Here is a 27,531-nt window from a genome sequence, read left to right as displayed (position 1 = left end):
TGAGTTTAAGTTAAACACCCATATGAATTTATTAAATCCAGACTGTGTTAAAGGGCGGCGGTCTGGGAGGAGGGGGGTTGGTGGGGGATCGAGGGACAAGATGACGGACGGCCGTGGGCGTCCCTTCATGGGCCCCTGGCCCCTCCCCCACCTGGCCCACCCCCTCGGCAGTGCCACATCGGCTTCACCATGATTCCCAATGGTGCTAGGCTGGCGGGGCGCGATGGCTAGAAACACAGAGGAACAGACGGACGGCACCTCCACAAATGATGGGCCCTGGCCTGCCCCGGCCCCTACGCCTCACGCTGGGCCCCGGCCGTGGGGGGCCTCCCGCCGCCCCGGCCCGATCTGTCCAGGGAAAGGGCAACGGGGATGGGGTGGCGAGGGGCCAGGGCGGCGGGGTGGTGGTCACCAGGAGCCTGGGCGGAGGAGAACCAGGAGCGACTAATCCCTTTTTTTGTCCTCTGCTGGCTTTGGAGGGGCTTCCTGGGGCTCACTGGCAGAGCTGGGCCCCTGGGGGGCCTGGGAGGGTGGGGGTGTAGAGGCCTCCTCCCCGGCGGCCTCGGTGGTTGTGGCGGGGCTGGGGGCAGATGAGAGGGCCCCTGCTGCTGGCGGGGCCTCGACCACGGGGGCAGCTGCAGTTGGGGCCTCGCCGCTCATGCCAAACTCGTTCACCCGCGTGGGGTCGACGCGGTAGATCCACCGTTGGTAGAGGTAGATGAAGAAGACCACATCTGGGGGAGGGGCGGGGGGGGTGGCGTGAGGGACGGAGGCAGGGCCCACCCGGCCCCCAGCATGTGGCGGGTGGAGGAGTCGTCCTGCCCTGAGTGGGCTGAGCACCCATGCCAGGGCCCCTCCCTCAGACAGGGCCCCGCCCATGCCCAGCTCTGGTGAGAGCCTGCGGGGGGGCTGCCAGCCAACCCACCCACCCACCCACCCACCGGGCCTCACCGTCCCGCAGGCAGCCGATCCGGTACATAACAGGCATCTTGATGACAAAGGCAAAAAGGTCATCAATGAAGGTGTTGAGGGCCTTGTAGGTGAGCATGCGCCAGGGCAGGTGGGCCACAGACTTGAGCTTGTAGTTGATGAAGAGCTGGGGCGTCATGGTGATGAAGCCTGTGGGGTGAGGAGGGGCACCCGTGAGCAGAGGAAAAGGGGATCCTGACCCTCCACCCCAACTGCATTTCTGGCCTCTGTGCCTTCCTCACTCGGCTCCAGCCACACTGGCCTCCTTGCTACTTCCACAGCCCGGCACATCCTACCTCAGGGCCTTTGCACTTGCTCTGCCTGCTGTCACCAGATCTTTGCATGGTTCCCTCCTAGGCATCTTTCAGGCCTTAGTTTACGTGTCATCTCCTCAGAGGTCCCCCCACCAGCTTCAATGCCCCCTCACTATGACTCCTTCATACCACTCATCACCTGCTCACCGTCTGCCTGTTCACTCTGTCAGTTCCCCTGGGGATGACAACCAAAATGCACTGTCCAGGGCTTCCTGGAAGCCCTCTCTGACCCCCAAATCAGACTGGGCAGCACTTTGAAGCTGCCCATGTGCCATCCCTGACCACCCCAAAGTATCCCTGTCTGGGGTTGTGTGAGTCTCCCCACACTGGACCTCAAGTGTGGGGAGGGCAAGGCCAGGCCGATTTGCTCACTGTCAAGGCCCCAACACGGGGTTGAGAGCCGTGGCTGGATACCTGCCCAGACACCATGGGGGCTGTGCACCCGGGGCCTGCTCACCAAAGGTCAGCAGGAAGCCGTAGAGCATGCTGAGCACCCAGGAGTACCAGCCCTTGTGCTCCAGGTACAGGAGGCTGTAGACGGCATAGCAGCCCAGCAGCGGGAAGAGGATCCAGGACAGGTACTGGAACGCCATCTGCAGGGCACAGGGTGGGGCTGGGATGTGGCTCCTTGGGCCCCACCTGGCAGCCTGGCTCCTCGCCTCCACCCACCCACACCTGGTTTGGCAGGCCAGCCTGGGGGAATTTCCAGGTGGCCCTGGGAACTCGACTCAGCCAGGAAGTCGATGTGGCAGACAGAGGACACTGGAGGGAATGACACAAGCCCTAAAGCAAGGGGCTGTCGGCCGACAGGCAGACATCCCAGCCCCCCACTGTGCAGAGCTGGGGCCCCCAGGAGCGAGCGGGTACCTGGAGATCCCCCCTGGGGCCGGCTGGGAAGGGGGACACTCACGTCGTCATACACTTTGGTGGAGGACTCAACGTATGTGGACTTGTCCTGGAAGGTCGGGCGGGGCAAGAGCCCTGCCACCTTGTGCTCCCGGTCCAGCTGCAGACAAGCAGGGAGGCTGCGGCCAGCTGCAGTGCTGGCTCCCGCCCTCCCCCCACCCCCGAGCCAGCTCCAGCCCCTGACCTTCCCCACTGCTCCCAGTTCCCCTGCCCCATGTGTGACCCGAAAAATCCCCTGGTGCGAAAATCCCCTTGGTCTTGGGAGTGCGGCAGGCACTGGGAATCCCCCGGGGCCAGCTCCAGGGTCTGGCTGGGCCGTGCGACCCCGCTCCCAACCTTGGGGGGCTCCCGCTGCAGTGTAGCAGCCCGGCCTTACCCGGACATCCATGACCTTGGTGATCTTCCAGAGGTCGATGAGGACCCCAATGAAGACGCTGACCTGGACCACGAAGTTGGTCTCGTTGTCCAGGATGTAGAGCAGGACCACGAAGGACTGGAAGACGCCAAAGAAGACGGAGCGCACGGACAGGCCCTCCAGGGACTGCCGGCTGTTCCAGAACTGGATATCTGTGCACGGGAAGGGGCGGGGGACAGCCAGGAGGTGAGGAGCCGCCTGGGCCCTCCTGCAGCTCCCTCAAGCCCTGACCTCCTCAGACTCCCGGGACGGCAGTGGGTCTGCCAAGGGGGAAGGGGGTACACGACTCCCGTTTCCCCTAAGAGTCAGCTCTGTGGGTGCCGCCGAAGCCCCAGGCAGGCAGGATCTCTGCAGTCCTCAGGTTGGACACCCCTCACCCCAACGAGGGTCAGCCCCTAGATGGGCAGTGATGGTGAGACAGCGGCCATGCTCCGGGGCTCCTCATGCACTCAGTGCTCAGGGCTGCGGCATCCCTAAGGCCACACAGCCTGGCCTGGCAGAATCTACACGGAAGCTGGGTCTGTGTGACACCAGACCTGAGCTGTCCACCCTGGCGCTGTGGCGCCTCCGCTGGGTGGGAAAATCCAGCACACGTACTCTCTCGGCCCACGGCCCCAAAGCCTTGAAGGAACCTGCCGGCACCACGCGTGGGGCGTGCACAAGGACCACTGGCTCTGCTCTCCAATGGAAGCTCCTTCCTGTGTCCCCCCTGGACCCCCGTCACCCTCCGTGGGGCCCAGCTCAGTCCCCCTGCGGGCCCCATGGACCCAAGGATCACGGCAGAATCTGACTCCAGAGCCCCAGCACACCCAACAGACTCATGCATCTCTTGTTAGACCATCAGACCCTCATAGGACCTCCCCCACCCAATCCTAACTAGGAAGAATGTATCCAAAGACGCACAGGGGTTCTGGCGGGGGTGCATGGATCCGAGTTACGCTTCAGACCAGAGGCACCCTTCACACCCTTGCTGTGACCTTGGGCAAGTGACTCCCTCCCCTGTGCCTTCATTTCTGCTTAGGCAAAGAGGGACCCTGAGGGACCCAGCTTGCAGTCAGCAGGAGCGTCTGCAAGTTGGTGCCTGGACCAGCATCCACCTCGGCTAACAGACTCCTCCCTACTGGAGTCAGCACCATTTACTGTTGGGTTTTGATGTTACAATTCTCCAGAAAGTAACTCAATCTCAGCCATGCCCTCTTAATAATAATATTAATAGTACTCATTACTACTGCCACTTTCAGAAGCTGCTGAGGGCCAGGCCTCCTTCAGACCAGGGTTCTCCAGGGAAGGAAGAAGTAGCCAGCAGGGCCAGGAATATGAAGCGGGAGCTGGAGCGGGCTCCTGGATCCAAGTCCTGGCTGGGCCACTTGGGAGCTGTATGACCATGGGCAAGGAACCAACCTCTCTGATCCGTAAACGTGGGGTAATGATGCTGCCTCCTGGGCTCTGGCTGCGGGGCTTCCATGAGCTCACTGGCGAGGGTGCCCCCACAGTGCCTGGCAGGTGGCCAGGGCCCCTCAAATATGGCCATCACCCCTGTTGGCCTCTGGCACCTTGGGGCCCTCTGGGGACATGGCTGTCACTTTCCCACTCAGGTGGGCCCTGTCCGCTCCCCCCGAGGGGTCTCCCCCAATGGGCAGCCTGCCGGGCAGGGCAGCGGGAGCAGCTGTGGGGCTTCCCTGCTCCCAGCCTCGGAGTTCCCCGGCCCTGCTTCCTGGCGGTGCCGACCAGACCTTTGCCAGAACAGCGGGCCTGCCCCTCCCCCTGTGCCACGCCCTGCGGCCGGTAGTTTCTAGGCTGGGAGTTGCTGGCCGCTCCCTAGGCCTCTGGAGAGTGGGGCTGGCGGGCCCCATGCAGGGAGAAGGCCTGAGAGGAAGACGGAGGGAGTGTACCCTACCCTCCCACACACACCCCCATTCCCCTAGTCCCCCATGGCCTCTCACAGGGCCCATCCCTACCATTCTTGAAGGCCAGAAACTCAAAGACACTGTGGACGATGGACACGATGATGGTGAGCGCTAGCAGGTAGGGGTTGGTCTCCAGGAGGGCGACCTGGGGCGGGGGTGGGGAGATGGCCGTGAGCATCGCCGGGCCCCGGCTGGGGCTGACCGCAGCGCCTCCCCGTTAGCCAGCCTGTCTCTCCTTCCTCTGGCCCCGGGAGAGCCTGATGATATTCCCACAGACCTGACCCTGGGGCTTCTGGGGAGGGGGCGTGCTGGCCAGGAGGAGAGCAGGTCAGAAATGGGCAGATGGGCACAGAGGGGGTGGGCGAGGGATGCACGGAGAGGGAGGGGGAAAAATGGGGACAGAAGAGAGACGGGGGGACAGCGATGGGGGCAGGCAGAGTAATAACTGAGAGAGTCGGAGTGAGGGACAGAAACCCAACACCAGAGACGGCCCCAGGCAAGCGCAGCCAAGACCCAACATGCCAGAGGCGGGCAGAGAAGGATGCTGCTCAAGGACACAGGGCAAGCGAGCAGAGGCCTCGAGTCGGAGCCCAGAGGCAGGGCAGCAGGCCGTGGGGCAGAAGGGGCAGGTCTAGACCCAGAGGGCCGGCCCCGGCAAACAGAAAAGCCAAGGCAAAGATGACCACGGAAGCCTCAGAGGCAGGACCCCCAGTGTCAGCCAGGGCCAGAGGCCGAATGCCTACTTCCTGCCCCCCACGGGGAGGGGCCCTGAGAGGTTGTGAAACTGTGGGCAGGACAGCACCGGCCAGCAGCCCCCAGGCCAGCAGCGCGGTCCACTTCCCCTTCCCCTCCTGCAGCCAGGGAAGGCCCCACCCCTGCCGCACCTTCACCGAGTCCTGCTCCTCATCTGACTGCTCATACAGCTCGTCACCCAGGAAGTTCCATGGCGACTTGGCGCTCTGGGCGGCGTAGAGCTGCCAGCGCCAGAGCGACAGCGGGCAGAAGGAGACGCGAAGCGGCAGGCTGGCCAGGCTCTCGTTGATGGGGTAGTAGTCCTTCTGCAGGTTCCAGTAGTCGTTGAAGTAGATGATGGGGTAGTAGTCACCACTCACGGCGTCGAACTTCACATCTGCAGACACGAGGGGCGAGGGTACTGCTCAGCCCGGGCCGGAGGCCCCAGGCACCCACAGGGGTGGGGCGATTCCAGCCTCCGAGGACAAAGGGGTCAAATTCAGATGTTTGCAGGGACCCAATGGGGCCCCCTCGACAGACACTGGAGGACAGGGGACATTTCTGGGCTGTGCCAAGGAGTGGAAAGACTGCATGACCTCAGGGGGGCAGGCTAAGGGCAGGCTGGGCAGGCCCCAGCTGGAAGGACAGGTGCAGCTCAGCTCGACTCTGGCTGCCCCAAGGGCCACCGCGTGTCGCGATTTTTAAGAGTCAGAAATCTGGCTTCCTAAGTGATGCTGCCTCCATTTCCAAGGTTGGCAACAGTGCACACCTTCCGAAGAAAGCTCGTGGGGCAGATGAGACCGGTTTGGGCACACGGTGGTCAGCACTGGGGTCATCGGGGTGCCGGAGGGAGAGAAAGGGGAGTGTCTAGAGGGTGGGGCGGGAAGCTTAGGAAGGGGGACACCTAGTTGGAGATGACAGGGAATACAGGGGTGGGGGCGTGGGGCCAGGAGATGAGGAAATGGCCTGTCAGGAGCCTGAGCAGGCGGGACTCACACTGGTCTAGGGGAGGTGGCACGCTGCCCTTCACCCACGGCGTGTGATCGTCCACGATGTTGATGGTGATGTTGGGGTGCCAGTGGGAGATCACCTCCACGGGCCCATAGTCCTCAGCCCTCTGAGGGAAGACAGGAGGTGGGGGGCCTCAGGCAGCTGCTCGCTTCCTCCAGAGGACTCCCGTGACCATCACAACGGCAAAGAGCAACCACCACAGCGACCGCTGGCCGAGGGCCGGCCTCTAGACCCCACTGCCCTGGCTGTCCCCAGCCACCCGCTGGAGCACAACACGCAGGTCTGCCCACCTGGATGGGACAGCATGCCAGGCCGTGGAGTGCAGCCTCCATGCTCAGGGGCCACCCTCCCACCTGGAACCACCTTGTGGAGAGGGAGACTCTTGGGGCCAGTTCACATCCTGGGCTGACGGGGAGTGTTCTTTCCAGAGCCACAGTATCACCACTGCCTCCTCTGTGCCGGGCCAACCCTGGGCTCTGGGCCCGGCAACTTGGGTGTGCATCGCGGCCCTGCCACCTCCTGGCTGTGACACCTCGGGCCAGTCTGCCTGTGCCGGGACCCACCCAGCGGACTGGTGAGAGGCTTCTGGGTGGGTCTGTGTACACTGAGCAGAGGGCCCGCCCGCCACTGCCAGAGGTCGGCTGGAGCCTCGCCTGGAGCTCCCCGCTCCCTGAGAGCTAACTGCATCCTGACTCTGCTTCCAGTGAGGGAAACTGAGGCTCAGAGACATAAAGGCTCCCCCAGGGGCTCAGGGGTGGTGCAGGAGATGACTCCCCTGGGCTGCCTGCTGAGCTGGGAACCCGGGTCCGGATGGCGCCCCCAGGCTCTGCTCGTGTTTACCTTGATCATTTCTGGGTCAGCTTCTGTCTCTCCCGTCAACAGGTTCTTGGTTTTCTGAAACCGCCGGCGCTTGTATTTGTTGATCACTGCAGGCAGGGAGGCCGGGAAAGGGGTGGACATTGAGATGGGCTGGCACTCAGGGGACCCAGGCCCCAGACCTCCACCCACTGACGGCTGCTCACCTGGCTGCCGGTTCCCACTCTTCCGCCCACCAACCGAGAACAGAAGCAACCAGAGAGCCTGTACTGCCTTCCACATCTTAGCTGGCCTCGGGGTCCCCATCTTTATAGTCACAGTAGCATCCACCAAATTGTCCTGTCTTCCCTCTCCACAATTTGCTGCGTCCATTCCATCAGCCCACCCTGGGTGGACGTGCCCTCCAGCACATGCCAAACACCTTACTACTGCCTCCCCTCCTGGGCACCCCTCCAGGCCAGCCACAGCACCCCCTCCTGTCTGACCAGAGTCACCTCAGTACTGGCCTCCTGGTGGCCACTCTTGCTCCCTAAGATCCCTCTGCCCAGGAAAGCCAGATTCTTTGTGACCAAGTATGCAATCGCATCATCCTTCTGCCTCAGAACCCTAGAGGGCTGTCCTGGGCAAGGCCCCTGAGAGGCTCACCATGGCCCCTTTGATGCTCAGCCTGCGCCACCTCCCTACCTCACCCACCCCACTTCCTTCTCCTCAGATGTGCTGACCCTGGGCCTTCAGACGAGCTGCTGCGTCTCCCTGGCAGGGACCCATCAGGGTGGGAATCTTCCCGGTTGGCTCCTTCTCCCCTTCCAGCCCCTGCTTACATGGCCCTCTGCCCCCTCCACTGAAGGAGACTGCCCAGGCCTGCTCCTCGCCGTTTCTGTTTCCTTCACAGCAGCCCATCACCACCCACTGGTCACCTGTGCACCAGCTTACTCGTCTGCTGTCTGTCCCTTCAACCAGTCTACGAACTGTGGGGTTCGGCCCACCCTGGACTCTAGTATATCCCCCACTCTAGGCTGGGCCCACAGTGACGAGCAGAGGGGCTGACAAATGTAAACAGGTGGGCCGCGACAGTGCTGGAGAAGGCCAAGCACCGCCAATGTGGAAAGTACTGTGGGGCTGAGTCCCTGGGCAGGAATGGACCTCACTTCCTCCTGTGGATGCCAGGTCAGCCATGGGCTCCCTGCCACCCTGCCCCCAACCCTGCCCAAACACGCCAGACAGACAGGGCCGGTGCTTGTTTACACTCTGTCGCCCCACCTCCTCCTTGGCTGGGTAACTGTTCAGCTCCTCCTTATGTTGGGACCTCATACGGCCTGTCTGAGACTTCATCCTGCCCTCAGGGGCTAGGGAGACATGGGGAATTGGGAGAGGGAGCTAGCCAAAATTGGGGGCCCCTGGGGTCACACCCTGGCTCTGTCTCCCACAAGCTGGGGGCCATTGATAAGCTATGTCACCTCCTTGGGCCTCGGTCCCCACTCTTGACAATGGGGATAAATTTCGCCTTTTCTGGGCAGGACCACTGGGAGGTGGCTCTCTGCTCTACAGAGCACAGCCAAGCAGAGTGTCCCGGCACAGTCACACTGACACATGCCACAGGGTCCAGATCCCTCCCACCCGCTCAGAACTGGGGGCTTCTGGAGTCTATGAACGAGCTCACGCTCAGAAACTCTTCTGGCAAATGACTGAGGGTCTCAGCCCAGGAACAGCTGCTCCTATCGTCCCCATGAATATCATCCCAGCATTTCTATTATTACTAACGGGGAAGGCATTTGAGACCTAGGCCCCACTTGTTGGGGGAAAGCAGGAAACGCCCAAGGGTGGACGTCTTGGGGAATGAACCCAGGGGGCGTGCTCCACTGATCATGTCACTGTCACGGTCACTGGACATGCTCCACACCTGGGGGAGGGAGGGCCGGCCCCAGGGAAGAGAGGCTTCTCCACTCGGGTGGAGAACATGCTGCAACTTGGTGGCATCAGAGGGGATTATGATATGAGATGGAACTGCCTTCTGAAGGGTGAAAGAAGCTCCCGTTTTTAGGAGTTAAAGCTTCTGGAACTACACCCTGAGCACCGACAATGTGGCTCGCTGAAACGGAGATGTGTTATGAGTGCATAACACACACTGGACTTTGAAACGGAGCGCAGGAAAAAGAAGACTAAGACATCCTGTTCATTTCTTGTACCGATTACACGCTGAAATGACAACACACTGACCTCAATAAAATTATTACTGACAATCATTTTTCCATCTTTTTTTTTAATGTGGGCACTAGATAACTTAAAATGAGCTCTGTGGCGGGCGCTGTATCTCTACGGGACAGCACTCAGCGAGTCCCGATTGCTGGTCCTTTGGGGAGGGGGCTATTCCGGTCCCACACTCTCGTCCTATGCCCTGGAGTGGGCTGGCATGTCCCTCCGAGCCCCTGCTCTAAGAGGGCCCAGCTGTGAGGCAAGCCTGGTGACCCCGGCGGTTTCTCAGGTTCACAGGCTGCAGGCTCTACTTTGCAGAGTGCACCAATATCTGTCACACTGACCGTGAACATGACCTAGCCACACAGTGCCACAAATCACATTCACCAAAGACGAAACCACAGAGGACGCTGGCACTGAGCAGGGCTGCTGGGGGTAACTGGACAGGTGAGCAGCTGCCCACCGGGGTCACATTCGAGGGAACCTCTCAGGCATCAGGCACGTGTGACCAGACTTGCAGGGACACATTTGGGGGGGGCAGGGGCTGCAGACCACACCCCTTCAGCCCACATCTTCAAGGACACGCGCCACCGAAGCCCGCCAGCCAGCTAGGTAGAACAGCCTGCAGAACACGGTCCACAGGCACACCTGCTTAGTCAGAACAGTGCTCAGCACACTCGGGGACTTTTCCGACTCAACTCTGAGAACTGACAGAGTCACTAGTTTTTTGTTTCATCCAGTGTAGACGATCACAAAAATATTCTCATCCTTTGGGTTATTTTTATACCCAGAGAAGTAGGGAAAGACCTAACCACGCAAATTAAAGTGCATTTGTCGCTGTCCCACGCAAAACAGCTGGAGGGATCTTAACCAAGTCCACAGGCACGACAGAATCACAGCAAGGGGCACACAGCGTTTACATGAAGGGATGGGGGCTTTGAGGGGTGGAAGGCAGGGGGTCTGTTCTCTAGATCTGCTGAAACTCAAGTGTGTTGAGAGAGCCCCATGACTGCCCATTAGGAGACAGTGGACTCAAGGACAAAAGACAAAGAGCAGATGAAAGAATGCCAATAATTATTAACCTCACAGAAAAGAAGTTAGACTAGGAAGGGAAAATAAACACAGACACTGTGTGGTTTAGATGGGAGGAAGAGCCACAAACTCAAGATCATTTGAATGTTGAATTTGAATCTAATCAAATTACGTTCCTGAGTTGAGATGCCCTCTTCCAGAGTAGGAAATCAAGAGACAATGTCTAGAACAGAAAAATCCAAAAATTACAGCATCGCCTTGTTACTGGGAGCCTTGGAGATTAAGGAGCAGAAACAGCTAGAGCAGCTGCCAGTGGGGAGTGGAAACTGGGGGAGCCTGAGAGGGGGTGGGCAGGAGACGGATGGGTTTTGCTGTCTGGTTGAATTTACTTGAGTTTTAAACCATGTGCTCGTAACAAGATTTAAAACAAAAAAAAATTTTAAGAAGAGGCCGTGGGCAGAGCAGCTTAGTTTCAGTACCAGGCTGTGTAAATGGCCACAGTTCTGAGCCGGGGCTTCTGGGGGCCACTGGCAGTCCCGGGGTTTGCTCACCAGATCAAGCTTCTCGGGGGGTGCACCTGGCATTTGGTGGACGGCCAGCAGGCTGAGAACGCGGCCAGTCCACTGACGTGGCCCCACCAGCCTGCCTCATCAAGAGCAGCCCCACACAGAGGCGTGTGTTGGGGGTGCGGGGGGACAGAGGCTTGGAGTACAGCCATGCAGGACGCACCCAAACCCGCAGCCCGGAAGCCTAGCCCGGCCCCAAGGGAGGCCCCAGACGCCCACTGTGCAGCACTCGTTCCAGGAGCAGCTGACGTGGATGACTGGAGATCACACTGGATGCAACCGACGGCCAAGGGCCTTCCAGTTTCCCTCTGCTCACTCGATCCAGCTAGCATTTGCCCACAGACTACTCTGGACCCTCTGGTCTGCCAGGCCCGGCACTATGCACAGCCGGCCCACCCTCTCCTTCTGTGAACACCAACTCCTCCCCCTCCAAAGGCCCTTTCTCCACCTGCTCTAAGCAGATTCTTCTCCTGCCTGTCCATGGGTGTCCAGAGACAAGTAGGGTACGTGGGGTTCGAGTCCAGCCATACCAGCCGGACTCCAGGGCGCAGAGGAACTTACTCCGAGACATGTGGACTGTGGCGAGCCGGCGGTACAGCGCCTTCTGCCGAGGGTCTGGGTGGAAGCCACTCTTGGTGAAGTAGACGTGGATGTAGATGGAGCCGTTCTGCTGGACACTCTGCAAGGTGGGTGCATGGGGACAAGGAGACAGTGACGCCCCTGATGATGCCCACCCATACCCCCATGTCCTGAGTGCTCAGGGCGGGCAGTGTAGCTGAGGGGTTCAGGCCAGACGCTGGAGTTAAGACTCCAATTCAAAACCGGGCTCCAGCACACAATAGCTGTGTGGCTCACCGAGCCTCAGGGCCCATTTGCAGGACACAGATGGTCAGCACGGAGGGCACAGCAGGCGCGTAAGGAGTACTTGGGGTCACTGAGCACAGTCACTCGAGCCCAGAGGACGGGCTCAATAAACACCAGCGGCCCGAATTCATTAAACAGTAAAACAATGAAGGTCAGACCCTGCTCTGACACTTCGAATGGCAACTGCCCGATCCGGCGAGTCCACATCCACACACGCACGTACACCTCAGGCAGCGGGGCATATTATTATCCCGTTTTCCAGATGTGGTGACTGAGGCTCACATGGAGAGGCTACAGGCAGTGAGTAAGTGGATCTGTCCGAACCCAGTCTGTGGGCTCCCCCAGGGCCCTGCCTCTCACCGTGTGTGTCCTCCCTGGGTCCTTCACCGCTGTTCTCATGCCCCCTCCCTGCCCGCCCTTCCCCCCAACACAGATTAGAAACTGAAGCTGGGCGGCCAAGGCCTCGCTGGAGCCTCTCTGTCTGACCTTCATGGGGAGCTGGGACTCACTTGGCCGCTCTCTGTCCTCAACTTCCGTCTTTTAAGTCCACCCCTGTGCTAACCATGTTTTTTATTTCTTTTTCTTTTCATGTTTTTTATATTTTATGCTATTTTCACATCTGGTGGTGGAGAGACTGCTCCTCCCAGGGCTAGCTGATTCCTGGAGATAATAAACAACTGCTTTCGAAGACACCTTTAAAATGCAAACCAAGAAGCCCAAGTCCACACCCGCAACAAGCCCTTTATTTGACTCTCATACCCCAGGCTGCACTGAATCACCCAGGGCAGGCACCAGACAACTAGAGACCACCCCTCCAGCCCGGAGCCTACACATTGACCAAGCTGGCCAGTCCTAAGCTGTTTCCCCACCTGGCCTGCCTTTCCTCAGGAAACCTCAATGGAGGGAGGTTTCGGCCGAGGCCTCTCCTTGCCCCTTGGAAGTGCTCCTGCCCAAACCTGGCACTTTCGCATGTGGCCCTGCACGGTGTGGTGGGCCCCCTCCTCCCAGGAAATGTAAGTAGTAAATTCTTCTTCCAATGGCACTGGCTTCTCTGTGTCGCTGCTCAGTCACCTCCTTAAATCAACATCAGGAACAACTTGGACACCCTCCCATCACAAAGCTGGGAAGGAGGGTGAGCTCCAAGTCCTTGGGAGCAGCCCTCACTGCCTAGCTTCCTGCCCCGCAGCCCTCCTGGGATCTTGCGGAGGGGTCTAGGGGCTGGACGTGAAGTCTCCGCGGGAGCCACCCCTCCCACGGCCTGGGCTGTCCTGCCTGCCTCAGAAGGCCTGCATCGCCCCGCTACCTCCAGCTGCTGACAGACCGAGCCAGAGCCAGACGCGGTACCCACACCCCCTCCTCCCTAGGAGGCTGAGGAGACCTGATGGGGAGGCATGAGTGAGGGAAGCTCCAGAGAGACGGCAACACTCACAGAGCCATCAACTTCACGGACGCTTCAACAGTCACGGGCTCTGCACCCAGCGCACTGCCGGGTAGAGCGGGGGACACAGCGGTGACCAAGATGGTCCTGGCCTTACCGTCACAGGGTTCACAGTCCCATGCGGAAAGAGATCCGTATTCAGGTAGTGACCACCCCCTCCAGATTGGCAAGGCTTGGGTGGGGGAGCCCAGAGAGGGCTCTGCCTGAGCCTGGTGTCAGGGAGAGCTTCCTGGAGGAGGTGGGATCAGCACCTGGGGCTGTCACAGAGCTCACAGTCAGACAGCCCGAGTTCAAAACTGTCACTGGCTGTGTGACCCTGGGCGTGGCCTCTCTGTACCTAATCTTCCTCATTAGTCAAATGGAAAGAAAAGTTCCCACTGCCTTGGGCGGTTCCCCTCAGTCAGCCTAGTCTGGTGCCCAGTATGCAGTGAGCACTTAATCAACACCAACTGTATTTTTCAAACCAGGCTGCCTGACTGGACACCTCCAGGGATGATTACTATCTTTCACTGGTTTAAAACACAGATCACAACCCTGAAAGCAGGTAGGAGGCCAATTCCAACTCCATCTGCCTGGAGAGGCAGGGGGGACGAGGCCCAGAGACCTTGGGAAGTTGCCTGTGCTCAACAGAGTGTGAACTGAGGGCAGAGCCAGGCTTGGAACCGGACTCCCAACTGCCGGCCTGGGAGCTGGTTCAAGGCAACGCCCTGGGTGCTGGCCCAGCAGCCGCGGAGCCAGAAACCAGAAGCCGCCCCACCTGTGGAATGTCGAGCTCAGCAAAGTGCTCGTAGCAGCCGTCGGAGTTCTCGCCACTGGTCCAGTCGCCGTAGACGAGGTCCTGCTGCTCCCAGAAAAGCGCCGACGTGGCGTTGAAGTCTGTAAAGTGCTCGTGCTCGGAGATGTACACGTGCAGGTTCTGTCGGGAGGGGAAGCGGGGGGTCGGCCAGGGCTGCTCACAGGAGCCCCCGAAGGCTGACAGATGAACGAGCGCAAGAGGGGCTGTCACCAGTCATACGAACAACACGGCGTGGGGACAGTTAGTGAGGAGAAGCGTGGCCGCTGGCAGAATAAATCTCTTTCCTCATACCCCACCATGTCTGTCCTGGTCTGAGCCTATGGCGTCTAAGAAGGAAGGTGTGCGTGCTCAGTCCTGTCCGACTCTTTTGCGACCCCATGGACTGTAGCCCACGAGGCCCCTCTGTCCATGGGATTTTCCAGGCAAGAATACTGGAGTGGGTTGCCACTGCCTTCTCCAGGAGAATCTTCCCAACCCAGGGATCCATCTTGAGTCTTAACAATGGTCAGTCTGCCGATTAGAATTTGGGATTAGAAAGGATCCGAACCTCCCTGCATTATGTTCCCTCTCAGCCTCTCATGGGCTTCTTCATCAGAATTCCCATGGACAAAGCCCAGTTAAGGTGTGCAGGAGTGTTGGCCAGCTATTGAGAACCCAGGGATGCTGCAGATACAGCATCGGAACCCCCTCCCTTCTCACGTCCCCATGGCCTTCTCTCTCCAGAAACTGGAAGTCCCCTGATAAGGACCAGCTGGACGGTGGTAACCCTGCTGGCCAGAATTCCGAGAAATCTGGCATCCCAGAGCTCTGGAGAACCACAAACGTGGGAGAAGCCAAGACTGTTGCCCAAACCCGAAAGAATTTCTTTGTTCCTCGTAATGTCACTTGAGTGACTCAGGTTTCATAGGCTGAAGATGAACCTAGAGTCTTTTGACTCCAGACCCGTTCACAGACCTGCCTGTGACCAGGGACGGCGTCTGTGCTGACTGCCCGTGTCACTCCCCCTCCCTCCCCTACCCCTCCTCTCCCGGGTCTGGCCTCCCAGCCAGCAGTTACCATTAAAGTGTCTTTGGGGAACAGGTTGCGGCTGGCGACGCGAGGGGCTCCTCCGGGGCCTGCCTGGTCCTGAGGGGCCGGCCCTCGGCGGAACCAGCTGCTGATGGCCCAGATGATGAAGATCCTGAGAAGGCAAGCAGGGAAGGTGGTGAGTCCTTTTCTTCCCAATGTGGCCACTCCTAACCTGACTCAGCACCTGCTGGGGCCTGACTGGGGGTCTCATCAGGGAGGGGGGCGTCCCTAAGAAGGAAGTTGCAGGGCTGCTGAGAAGACCAGATGCCCCCAAAGGTCATGCCTTGGGACAGACCCCAGATGCTTGTGTCTGCCAGTGGGGGGCCTGGCACTGACTCCCACTGGGAGTCTGGTGGCCACAGGCCGCAGGGATTCAGACCCTCGAAACCTCAGAACTTGGACACCTCATGTCCCAGTCCCCTGGAATCCCAAAGCGTGAGAACCCTGGAATCTGGAATCCCAGCATTTTGGAGGCACAGACATTGGATGATCAACGTCTCAGAACTTCAAGTCAGCTGAAAACGGGACGAGCAGATAGCAACCTCAGAACTTCAAGTCAGCTGAAAACGGGACCAGCAGATAGCAAGGAATCGTGAGTCCCTAGTTTTAGTACCACTGGGCTAGGTTACGCAGACCAACTCTCCGTTGGAAACTAGCTGGAGGAGTTATGTAGGGAATTCCCCGGCAGTCCAGTGGTTAGCACTCTGCGCTTTCACTGCTGAGGGTGTGGGTTCAATCCCTGGCTGGGGATCTAAGATCCTACAAGCCTTGTTGCAAGGCCAAAAAAAATATACATATATAGTAAGAAAATACCAACATTAGTTTTGTATATATAATTACAAGTCTTAATATAGCAATATATTCTCTATATTCTTCATATATTCTTACGTATAATTTTTATACATAATACATGTAAATATATGCTCTTTGTTCATTTTTATTAAAGTATAGTTGTGTAGACATATTCTTTTTTCTTAGTTAAAAAAATACATTAGAGTCATTTTCTCAATTTACAAAATTGAATAAACATAATATGCAACCTTTGAGTTGAAAATGAAGCAGAGGTATTTCCAGGATACACTTTTAAGGAGAAAGGCGAGGGGAAGGAAATTAGAGTTACCCATCCATATTGTGTAATATACGCAAAAACCCCATGGAAAATCCGAACTGGAGGAAAGAGAAATGCAAGTTGGTGTCTAATGGGGACAGTTTCAGATGGGGAAGATGAAAAAGTTTTGGAGAAGTTTGGCAATAATGGCTGCACAGTAATGTGAATGTACTTAACGCCATAGAACTGTACCCCTAAAAACGGTTTAAAATGGTAAATTTTGTGTTATAAACATTTTTTGCTGCAATAAAAAGAAAAGAAAAATCCCAACAATCTGTAATGCACTTTATGCCATCATAAAAGCAAAGACAAGTATAACGTACAAATCAACTTTAAAATGGACCCCCTTGCTTTGGGGGAATAGGGAAGACCTGGGGGTAAGCAAAAACAGAACAAAATGCCTCAAAACACAATACTGTCTTTAAAAACATTCAGCGCAGAGGCTTCCCTGGTGGCTCAGTGGTAAAGACTCCACCTGCCAATGCAGGAGTCACGGGTTCCATCCCTGGTCTGAGAAGATCCCACATGCTGAGGAACAACTAACTCTATATGCCACAAAAACCAAACCTGTGCTCTAAAGCCCAGGAACCGCGACTACTGAAGCCAGCAAGCCCCAGAGCCCATGCTCTGCAACAAGAGAAGCCACCGAAATGAAAAGCCTGCGTGCTGCAATGAAGAGCAGCCCCGGCTCGCTGCAACTAGACAGAAGCCCACGCAGCAAGAGGATCGCCACCAACATAGTAATGATGAATGCTGGCTACCATGAGGTGATTTTTAGTTTCTTCTTTATGCTTTGCTTTTTGAATATTTTTTAATGAACAAAATAAAAGCCCCACAATAAAACTACAGAAAACTGCTAGTTTTTTCCCAATATTCATCTTCCCCTTCTCTATCAGAAAGAAAACTCCTAAATTTTAACTGGACCTCTTGGCTACTTGGAATAAGACTACAAGTCTAGCATTTCAGCTAGGTGTAGACACATGGTGAAGTCCTGGCCAGTAAAATGTAAAAACATTATGTTATACGAGTATCTTAAAGAGACAGAGCATCCCATCTTTATTTCTTCTTCCCTCCTAGAATGTGGACATGATGGCTGCATCCTCAGCAGCGGTTTTAGGCCCCGAGGATAAAAGGCAAAATCCAGGAATGAACAAAGAGCAGGAAGGAATCTGGGATGCAGAACACTGCATAACCCTGGTCTGCCCAAGTCCAGAACAGTACATGAGATGGAGGGAAAGTTCTATTGTGTTAATTCAGGTCTCTCATATACATGCAGCTCTGTAATTACTGAATGAGACAAGGACTTCTTGATCACAGGTGTGAAAAGCCATACAGTTGCCCGTTGAACAACAAAGGTTTGAACACACAAATCTTTTTCAGTAGTAAATACTACAAAACTACCCAATCCATGGATGGTTGAACCTGTGGACGTGGAACCACAAATATGGAGGAGACGCCGGCACAGAAGGCCAACTATAAGCTATACGTGGATACACAGCATAGGCATCCCTGATCCCCACGTTGTTCAACTGTGTAGCAGAGACTGTGTTCGGCTGCGTGGCAGAAAGGTTAAGTTCTCAGCCTCTAAGCTGCAATATCTGCATCCAAAGTCCAGCTCTGCTACTTCCTGACTGTGAGACCTCAGGCAGGACTCAACCTCTCCAGGCCTCCATTTCCTCAACAGTTAAAATGGGGACCACAATACTACCTACCACGTAGGGTTATTGATAAGCATTAGATACACGGATATGTACATGCGCACACACGATATATACATCATCTAGAATGGAGCCTGGTACTGACAGTAAATGCCTTAGACGTGTCAGCTATTACCGCTACTTTCATCATAGGAAAAAAGGCATACAACAACTCTGAACTGGAAAAACACTACAAGCGAATTCTAGTGTGCGTGGGTACCTCCCTGCTGAGCCCCAAACCACACTGAAGGGCAGGATCAGGCGCAGGGACTTGCCTCTGCCTGTACAAGGCACACAGCCCTGGGGTCTCGGGGGCCACGGCTCAGCTGAGCCATCCGCTGCTGCCCCAGGAGGTCCCTGATGCACAGGGCTGGGGAAGGTCTGACACTGGTGATCTCCAGGGACCCCCTCCACTTCCAAGAGAGGCTCTTATTTTAGTAAATATGCCAAGAGAAGGTGTGGGAGCAACGACATCCACAGGCAGCTCTGCCCTGACTTAGTACGTGGCCTGCAGGGGGCCCACCCACTCTGGGCTTCTGGGCCCCTGTGTCTAAGACGTGGCAGGCCGGACAAACTTTCTGCAGGATTCCAGATCCCCAATTCCCTCCAGTGTGCACCATCTGCTCATCACGGGCCCTCTCGGATGCAGCCCACGGATGCAGCCCACCATCCCCGCCTCCCAGACGAGGAGGCCCAGCCTGAGGATACCAGTGCTGGCCTCAGCTACTGCTTTTCAACTTACTGGAGTGAGCAAATAAAAGAGACTTCCCTCCCACCTCAAGCAGGCAGTCTATCAATACATTCACAGAAAAAAGTTGTAAATATATAAAAAAGCATAGAAAACCGCCCTCCCATCCCACCCCTACCCCAGGTAACCGCTGGTGGAGTCGCAGGAGGCGCTGAAAACCATGGACTCTACCCTCTACTCCCCAAAAGGCCACTCGCACAACCCGCTCCATGCTTCAGAGAGTTCACAGGCCCTGAGCACAAAGCCTGAAGCCCATCCAAGAACTCCGGATGGAGAAGGTCCCCGGGCACCCACCGGGACCGCTTCTTGGTGCTGCCTGGTTCTAGGGAAGGAAATGAGCCTACACCGTGTCGTATGAAGAACGCCTATCTGAAGGAAGCTCTGTTATGTACTGATGTGGAGAGGTTTCTGAGATATATTGTTAATGAGAAAAATCAAGGTGCAGAACTGTGTAAAATAGGCTACCTCTTATGTAAAAATGAAGGAAAAGATAAAAATAATCTTTATTCCTAGGTGCCTGAAGCATGAAAAGAAGAAACTGATATATAAGATAAGAAGATTCTAACTCCATACTGGCCTTCCCAGTTGGCACTAGTGGTAAAGAACCCGCCTGCCAATGCAGGAGATGTAAGAGATGTGGGTTCGATCCCTGGGTTGGGAAGATCCCCTGGAGAAGGGAACGGCAACCCACTCCAGTGTTCCTGCCTGGAGAATCCCATGGACAGAGGAGCCTGGTGGGCTATGGTCCATAGAGTTGCTATTGGATATGGGGACAAGGGGATAGGAGGGAGTAAATGGGGAAGAGGAGGGAGGGGCTCCACGGATGAAAAAAACCCACCCGGGAGATTCCTCCCCCCACCTCCCACGCCCTCCCAGAGGCTCCCCAGGGCTTGGTCAGATGCTGGCCTTCCAGAAGGCAGGTCCTGTCCTCCTGGCACCTGGAATGGTCATACGAATCTGCAGGCAAAAGGATGACCACCAGCCAAGTTCGCAAGGACAGCCCGTATGGCTCCGCTTACAGAAGGCACCCAGAGCAGTCAGTTCCATAGAGACAGAAGGTGCTGCAGAGTGGTGGTGGCCGGGGCTGAAGCGGGTGCAGGAGAGACAGGAGTCAGTGTTTCATGGGTACAGAGCTTCAGACTGTGTGTGTGCTCAGTCCTGTCCAACTCTTTGTGATCCCATGGACTGTAGCCCGCTAGGCTCCTCCATGGGAAGAAATTTTCCAGGCAAGAATACTGGAAAAGAAAGTTAAAGTGAAATCGCTCAGTCGTGTCCTACTCTTTGCGATCCCATGGACTGTAGCCTACGAGGTTCCTCCAACCACGGAATTTTCCAGGCAAGAGTACTGCAGTGGGTTGCCATTTCCTTCTCCGGGGGATCTTCCCAACCCAGGGATCAAATCTGGGTCTCCTGCATTGCCAGTAGATGCTTTTACTGTCTGAGCCACAAACCCACGTCTCTTGCGCCTCTGGCGCTGGCAGGCGGATTCTTTACCACTGAGCCACCTGGGAAGCCCACAGAGTTTCAGTTTGAGGAAGATGACAAAGTTCTGCAGATAGATGGTCTGATGGTTGCACGACAGTATCAATATACCAAATGCCATTGAATGGTACACTTAAGGATAGTTAAATGGGACCTCCCTGGCGGTCCAGAGGTTATCACACTGGGCTTCCAATGCAGGGGGCCCGGGTTCCATCCCTGGTCAGGGAACTAAGATCTCATGTGCCTTGCAGTGCGGCCAAAATAATAAAAGTTAAAATGCTAAATTGTATGTAATGCAAATGTTGCGGCTGAACTGTGTCCGCACCCCACCCCACCCCACGTTCACATGCTGCAGCCCTAACCCTTGGTATCTCAGTGCCAGTATGGGCAGACGGGGCCTTTCCAGAGCTGATTAAGGCTGAGTGAGGTCATTACTCAGGGTGGGCCCCAATCCCACAAGACTCCCCACACACGAAGGGCAGATTAGGACACAGACACGCAGGCAGAGCAAAGACCTGGTGAAGGCACAGGAAGATGGCCAGCCACGAGCCGAGGAGAGGCCTCAGAGGGGACGAGACTGCCTGACACCTCGATCTCAAGACTTCCAGCCTCAAGGATCATGGACAAATAGAAAGGGTCTCCATTAATACAGATGGTGGCCATTCTCAATGATTCTTTCCTTTCCTCTTTTTTCTTTAAATTTTGTTTGTTTGGTCGTACCATGAGGCTTGTGGGCTCTTAGTTCCCTGACCAGGGACTGAACTCCCACCCCTGACAGCAGAAGCGCAGAGTCCTAACCACTGCACTGCCAGAGGACTCCCTCTTTATGCTTTCCTTATTTGAGCTTTTGTCAGTGAACAACACTGAAGCCACATCCACTCACCTAAATAGCACGCCCTTGATGACCTGCCAGGCGTTGGGTGCTGGCTGGGGCGGTGGGTTCTGGGGCTGGGTCTCTGCCGGCGGGTCCCTCCCGACGCTGCCATTGCTGGTCACCTGCGGGGACAGAGGCCAGAGTGAGGACGGAGGACGCGTCCTGATGCACTGAGGCTGTCGCAGGCGCCACTGCGTGCTGAGGCCCAGCAAAGGCGGAGCGCAGAGGCGGTGCCTGGCCCAGCCTGGGAGTCAGGGAGTAGTCCTGGAGAAGTAGATGCCAGAGCTGAGCCCTAAATTATAACCAGTTGGCCGGTGCAGGGGAGGCAATGAGGGAAGCAGCAGGTAGACATGTGAAGGTGAGAGAGACAGTCTGACTCTAAGGACAGGCCAGTGCTCCGGTGGCCAGGACACTCCCAGGATTCGAGATGCCCGCCGGGGACAGTGCAAAAGGGGTCACGCAGGAGGCATCAGGTTGCGCAAGGCTGGGGTTGATCGGAAAGCTCCTTCCCTATGCAAACAAGTCACGATGTCTCCTCCGTGGTCAGCCCTGTGGCGGGCGCCCTCTCTCCAAGGGCTCCGGATCCAGCAAGTGAGACAGACACAGAGAAACACAACCACAGCCGGAGCGTGAGGCAGGCGGACGTGCGTGACCTGTACATGGCTCAGACCGCCTGTGAGGCCGGAACCAGGAACATCTCCACCTGGCAGGCGGGCAAACGAGGCTCGCGGAGCCTAAGCCACCATGTGTCTGGGTCACTCAGGAAGGATGACGGCAGGGTGACAGAGGGGTGGGCAGGCCTGGCAGGGCTGCCCAAAGGCAGAGTCTTCACTTAGAAACAGAAGCTCAGGGACTTCCCTGCTGGTCCGGTGGTTAAGAATCCTCCCTGCAATGCAAGGGACACCGGTTCGATCCCTGATCCTGGAAGACGCCACATGCCCAGGAGCAACTAAAGCCTGAGTGCCCTCGAGCCCGAGCTCTGCAACAAGAGCAGCCACTACAGTGAGATGCCCTCACACCACAACTGGAGAAAAGTCCCTGCTCATCACAACTGGAGAAAGCCCGTGCGCAGCAACCAAGACCCGGCGCCGCCAAAGCTAAATACATTTTTTAAAAAGGAAACAAAGATAGACAGGGAAGCTCAGAAGCGGAGTGTCATGATGTCAGAGTGGAAGGGCCTGAGATAGGGAAATTCTTGCTGCCCCTGTCTTTGCACCTGCTAACTCCCCTGTCCTGCCCTATTCCCTCCCGACAGCTGTCCCCTCACCCACCAGCTTTTGAGAACACGACCAGGACTGTCTCAATCGCTTTTAGGTGGGAGCACTGCCCCACCCAGCGTTGGCAGAGAGCAGGGGCTCAATAAACACCTGGAAAATCAACAAATGCTGCCTTAAGGGCCTGCCCTGAACACCCAAGCCACTCAAGTCTACCTGTTCCTGGGCCCCCCCAGTTCTCTCCCTCCCACCCCAAAACTGCTCCTCTGCCTTCGGTCAGCTGCAAATGCCCGAGAGCGGAAGACAGAGGGCCCCCCCCACCCCCCAGCCAGATGAGGCTGCCACGAGGCCAAGGCCAGTGTTTGTTAAATGCATCACTTGCCATTTCCGGTCCCCTTCACCAGTGAGAGTGCTCTCCTTTCACCTCCCGAAGTGGGGGTGGCACCCAGCCCTGGGGTCAAAGGTGGGGGCTCTGGAGTCCAGGAGACCCAGGCTGCAGTCTGGTCCCACAGTTCCCGGCTGTGAAATCTTGGGCATGTCGCTTCCCCTCACTGACACTTCACCTCTCTGACCCAGGGGCCAGGCTGTGATAATATCATACATTTAGGGCAGAAAAGATTTCTTTCGCGTGTCAAAAGAAGTTACCTCCCAAACACCAGGCCCAGTGCTGGGCGGTGGGGTCGGTGCTGCCCACACAGCTCTGGGACCTGCCCTCCTGGAGCTCAGGGTCTAGAGGTAAGCAGGCCGGCAGAAAAGTAAACAGGATAATTAACAATGGTAAACGGGGATGTGTTCCGGAGGAAACAAGCAGTGGGGGTGATGACAAAGGGGTAGCCGGGTAGTCAAGGTGGCCTCCTGAGAAGCTGTCTTTGCCATTTGGGTGAAGGGCATCTGAGGGAGAGAAAAGGTGTGGGCAAAGGCTTGGCCAAGGGGCGGGGGAGGTCAAACAGGCACAGAACTTCATGCAGAGTTCAGGGCTAGCCTTGCTCCTGGCGACACAGGGTAGGGGTTGGGAAAAGGGGGCAAAGATTTCCAGCAGGTCTGAGCTGATTCTGGGTCAAGAAAAGGAAGCTTGAATGACTTCAATATTTGATTTGAATATTGATTTGAACCCACGTCTGGCTGGCTTCCCAGGTGACGCCAGTGGTAAAGAACCCACCTGCCAGCACATGAGACACAAGAGACATGGGTTCAATCCCTGGGTTGGGACGATCCCCTGGAGTAGCAAATGGCAACCCATTCTAGTATTCTTTCCCAGAAAATCCCATGGACAGAGAAGCCACGGGGCTGCAGAGTCAGACACTGAGCACCTTAGCACCTGGCTGGCTCCCAGGTCTGTTATCCTACCCGTGATGGTGGACAAGCTGGCCTGGAAACCCTCCCAGGGCAATGCAAAGGGAAACCAAATCACTAGGATGGCTGTAATCAAAAAGAGGGACAAGCACAAGTGCTGGTGAGGATGTGGAGAAACTGGAAGAGACGCACGCTGCTGGTGGGAGACACAGAGCTGCTGCTTTGAAAAATCCGGCAGATACTTAAAAGCTAAGTATGCTCCCAACCAAGCCAGCAATCCCACTCCGAGGTCTCTGCCCGAGAGAATTCAGAACATGCGTCCGTACAAAAGTTTATATGCAAATGTTCATAGCAGTGTTATACATAAAGCCAGAAGCAACCCACAAACGAGTCTTTTGATGGGTGACCTGCGCTGGATTGGCACAATGGAATACTACTGAGCCATAAAAAAGGACCCCTGCTGGGGCGAGAACATGCAGAAGGGCACCAGGGAGAGTTCTGAGACCACACTGGGGCAGCGGCTGCACCGCACAGCTGCAGGAAGGCGGACAGCTTCTGAACTCCACACTGACCACAGGTGTCTAAATTACACCTTAGTGAAAAGGTAGCCCTCTCGCAGCTCCCACTCCTCTCACAGTAAAGCCAAAGCTGTCACCGTGGCCCTCTGAGGCCTGGCATGATCCTCCACGCCCGTCTTCTCTCACCCGCCTCCCCTCGGTCACCAGTTCCAGACAGGCCAGCCTCCCCACTGTTCCCTGGTCACCCCAGGCCTCTTCTGCTTCAGGGCCTTTGCACTGGCTGTTCTCTTCATCTGAAGGGCTTTCCCCCACTGTCTGTGTGACTCCCTCCACATCTCCAGTAGATCTTTGTTCAAACGTCGCCTCCTCAGAAAGCCCTTCCCAGACCACTGTATTTAAGTTACAACCCTCTTACCCAACCCTCACTTCGTATGTTCCTCCCCAGCTTTAGGTCTGGCCACGGCACTTATCACCACCTGAGCCACTGTATGTTTTTCTTATATGTGTTCTTATCTGTATACACTCTCTTATTTCTCTTATTCACTGTCCCTGTCCCTAACTCCACTCCACCCCCCAGTCCTCAACAATACATGGGCTCCAAGAGCGCAGGGCCTCTGTTTGTTCCCAGCCGATCCCCAGTATCAGCATGGGGACTAACAAGCAGCGGAGACTCAACCCACATCAGCTGAAGGGATGATTATTAGAGCTGTGGGCTGGTGTCTGAGGCCCTGGCTGAAGCAGGGGCAGGCTGGCTGGGGCAGATCGCTGAGGGCCCGCCCAGGAGCCAGGCGAGGGTGGCAGCAGAGGCTGAGGGCACAGCAGTGACTAAGACATAGTTCCTGCTCTGGGACCCATGTGCCCAGTCTCACACCATCCCCAGAACACCCAGGAAAGGCCCCAGGAAGCAGTGGAGGCCCTGAGACCAGGCTGGGGCTGGGAGGAACTCAGGGCATCCTCTTTGACTGCCTGGATCCACACTGGGAATTCCACCTCAGCCCGGCCTCTGCCTCAAGACCCATTCATCCCACAGGTGCTGAGCGGCTGCTCCGTGCTTACTCCTGAGCTGGGCGGTGCTGGGGATACAGCGCTGACCAAGGCAGTTCCCGTTCTGTCCTCCAGGGGCTCCCAGTCCATTGGAGGAGACGGAGTGACAACCCAGAGTGGGAAGGGCTGGCACCAGGCAGCCCAGGGACAGTGGGAGCACTGACCCAGTCTGAGAGGGTCAGAGAGGCTCCTCGGGGAGAGAATGCCTGAGATATCCAGGACTAATAAGGATCAGTCAGGTAAAGACAGGAGAAACACGTGCAAAGGCTGGAAGAGAGAGCGAGGCATGTGCCTCGTTTCACAGTAAGGGCGTCACAGTGGCTGATGCTCCTCCTGTCCAGGGACTCAGGCAGGGACAATTTTGCCTCCTTCCCCCTGCCACTCCCTCCAGGGGACACTTAGCAACATCTGGAGATGTTTTTGGTTGTCACAATGGGCGAGGGACGTGTCTGTTACTGACACCCAACGTGTAGAGGCCAGTGATGCTGCTAAACATCATACAACACAGGACGGCGCCCACCACGAAGAACTGTCCAACCCCCAATGTCAACAGTGCTGAGGCTGAGAAACCCCAGTCGAGTCTGAGGGGGAAAAAGGCAGATCACGCAACGCCTCGGTCTGCCAAAGAATTTGTACTTAATCCTGAAAGCAAAGGGATAAATCTTGAAACATTCTGGATAGAAGTCGGACAAGAGATCTTGCGTGGGGTGGAGTGGGGGGCAGGTTTCTGTAATCAATCAGGGCAAACTGAGCCCTAGTCTCCCTGAACACTGCCCCAGGCAACAATCAACAGAAACTCAAGAGAAGGAAAGGCTTTCTTTCATTGAGACTGGGAAGCTCCTGAAGACAGGGACAAACACTTCCTAGGACTACCCTTGGGGCCAGGCCCTGGTTGAAGATGCTGAAAAGATCCAGACCAGGAAGGTTGGCTCTGTCATACAAATTGCACCCTCGCGTCCTCCCCAGGTGGTATTATTTGCCCCTCCTCCATTCTAAAGGAGATCAGCCCTGGGATTTCTTTGGAAGGAATGATGCTAAAGCTGAAACTCCAGTCCTTTGGCCACCTCATGCGAAGAGTTGACTCATTGGAAGAGACTCTGATGCTGGGAGGGATTGGGGGCAGGAGGAGAAGGGGACGACAGAGGATGAGATGGCTGGATGGCATCACTGACTCGATGGACCTGAGTTTGAGTGAACTCCGGGAGATAGTGATGGACAGGGAGGCCTGGTGTGCTGCGATTCATGGGGTTGCAAAGAGTCGGACACGACTGAGCGACTGAACTGAACTGAACTGGGTTCCCTCAGTCCCTGACATGGATTTTTTTGTCACCACCCTTGTCACCCCAGGATTTTACTTCTTTATACTCCTGTCTTCTCTCTCACTCCCCTGATGAAGGGACATGGTTAGAGCCACTCTCGTGGCTAGGAAAAGAGAGAGCAGGGCTCTCACAGGGCTGGCCCTCCTGCCCAACCCCTCCATTTACCACTGGAGAAATGAAAGGGGGAAAGGAACTTGCCCAAGGTCACACCCAGAGTCAGCTTCAGATCTGTTCTCTTCTCACAACCTGCGCTCCTCTCTCTGTACTGCCTCCCACGTGTCAGTGACATCCCAGTGGGTGGGTCGACAGAACCTCTGCTGTCACTCCATCGACTCCCTGAACATCTCAAGGGTGGCTGCCTCAACTAGTATGTTCTACAGCTTGTTTAGCTGAAGTGGCAATGGGTCAAAAGTCAGTGCCAGGATTAATTTCCCCATAGGACTCATAAACGCTGAAAGTAAACCCATCTCAGTCTCGACCACCCCGCTTCAGCAACGGCGGGTAAGTTCTACAGGGAACATATCCCAAATCTAACCGAGGTGACCTTCTCTAAGCGCCTTAGTCTGTTCCTCGGAGTCCTGTCTGTAAAATGGGTCTGTCAGTCTCCACAGCGCGTGCCTTTCACCACGATGATAACCCGACTTCCGCAGAGTTAGAAAACTCCAAAATAATCAATCACTGCCCACAGCTAGAGCACGCCGTGAACCCCAGCCCACTCTAGGAAGGTCCGGAAGCCTGGAACCGCGGAGTCGGGAACCCAGGGAGCCTGGGTACAAGTCTGCGCCCCTCCGCGCCCCTGTCTCGTCGGCTCGAGCAGCGAGCTTGGTGGCCACCCGGCGCGAGTATGCAGGGGACCCGGCGCGCAACAGGGCCCCGCTCCCCGCACTGTCCGGCCTCCCAGGCTGCCGGCCCCGCCTGGGCCCGGTATTCAAGGTCCCTCTGGGCAAGGACCCCTCAGAGCACAGGATTCTGTGAAAACAGGCAGGACACGCCCCGTGGGAGGCCCCCCGGGTGGGGAAGAACCCCTCAGGCCCCTCTCGGCCTCCGTACCTGACCGGAGCTGCCTCCCCCGGCCGCCACTACGGCGCTGCCAGCCCCGTCCGCCTCCTGCGCCGCCGCCATCTTCCCGCTCCGGGTCCCCGCCCCCGCCGCCAGGACCGCCCCGTCCCGGACGGCTCCAGCGCGATCGCGCGAGATTTCACGTTTG

General features: G+C 56.7%; 1 protein-coding gene across 1 annotated transcript; it reads right to left on the bottom strand.

The window, feature by feature from the left end:
* On the bottom strand, nt 1-27,531 carry CLPTM1 (CLPTM1 regulator of GABA type A receptor forward trafficking). Its single transcript, XM_006067536.4, has 14 exons — nt 27,375-27,531; nt 20,946-21,058; nt 15,016-15,139; nt 13,921-14,079; nt 11,423-11,540; nt 7,095-7,180; nt 6,240-6,360; nt 5,396-5,640; nt 4,563-4,656; nt 2,566-2,756; nt 2,194-2,289; nt 1,741-1,876; nt 952-1,119; nt 1-734 (listed from the first exon to the last, which is right to left on the bottom strand). The coding sequence occupies exons 1-14, from the start codon at nt 27,444-27,446 to the stop codon at nt 445-447; spliced, it is 2,013 nt and encodes a 670-aa protein (XP_006067598.2). The 5' UTR covers nt 27,447-27,531; the 3' UTR covers nt 1-444.

The sequence above is a fragment of the Bubalus bubalis genome, chromosome 18 (genome assembly GCF_019923935.1).
Source record: "Bubalus bubalis isolate 160015118507 breed Murrah chromosome 18, NDDB_SH_1, whole genome shotgun sequence".
In the NCBI taxonomy this organism is placed as follows: Eukaryota; Metazoa; Chordata; class Mammalia; order Artiodactyla; family Bovidae; genus Bubalus; species Bubalus bubalis.
Note: the sequence above shows the minus strand (reverse complement) of the source record. Positions and strands in the feature narration are given on the sequence as shown.

What these genes read in the sequence shown, in the direction of transcription:
- CLPTM1 (XM_006067536.4), bottom strand. Translation starts at nt 27,446, where the DNA reads ATGGCGGCGGCGCAGGAGGCGGACGGGGCTGGCAGCGCCGTAGTGGCG. An exon ending in ATCAAGGGCGTGCTATTTAG is followed by an intron (nt 15,140 to 20,945) that starts GTGAGTGGATGT and finishes TTGCCTTCTCAG; the next exon opens with GATCTTCATCATCTGGGCCA. An exon ending in CGGCTTCCTGCTGACCTTTG is followed by an intron (nt 1,120 to 1,740) that starts GTGAGCAGGCCC and finishes CTCACCCCACAG; the next exon opens with GCTTCATCACCATGACGCCC.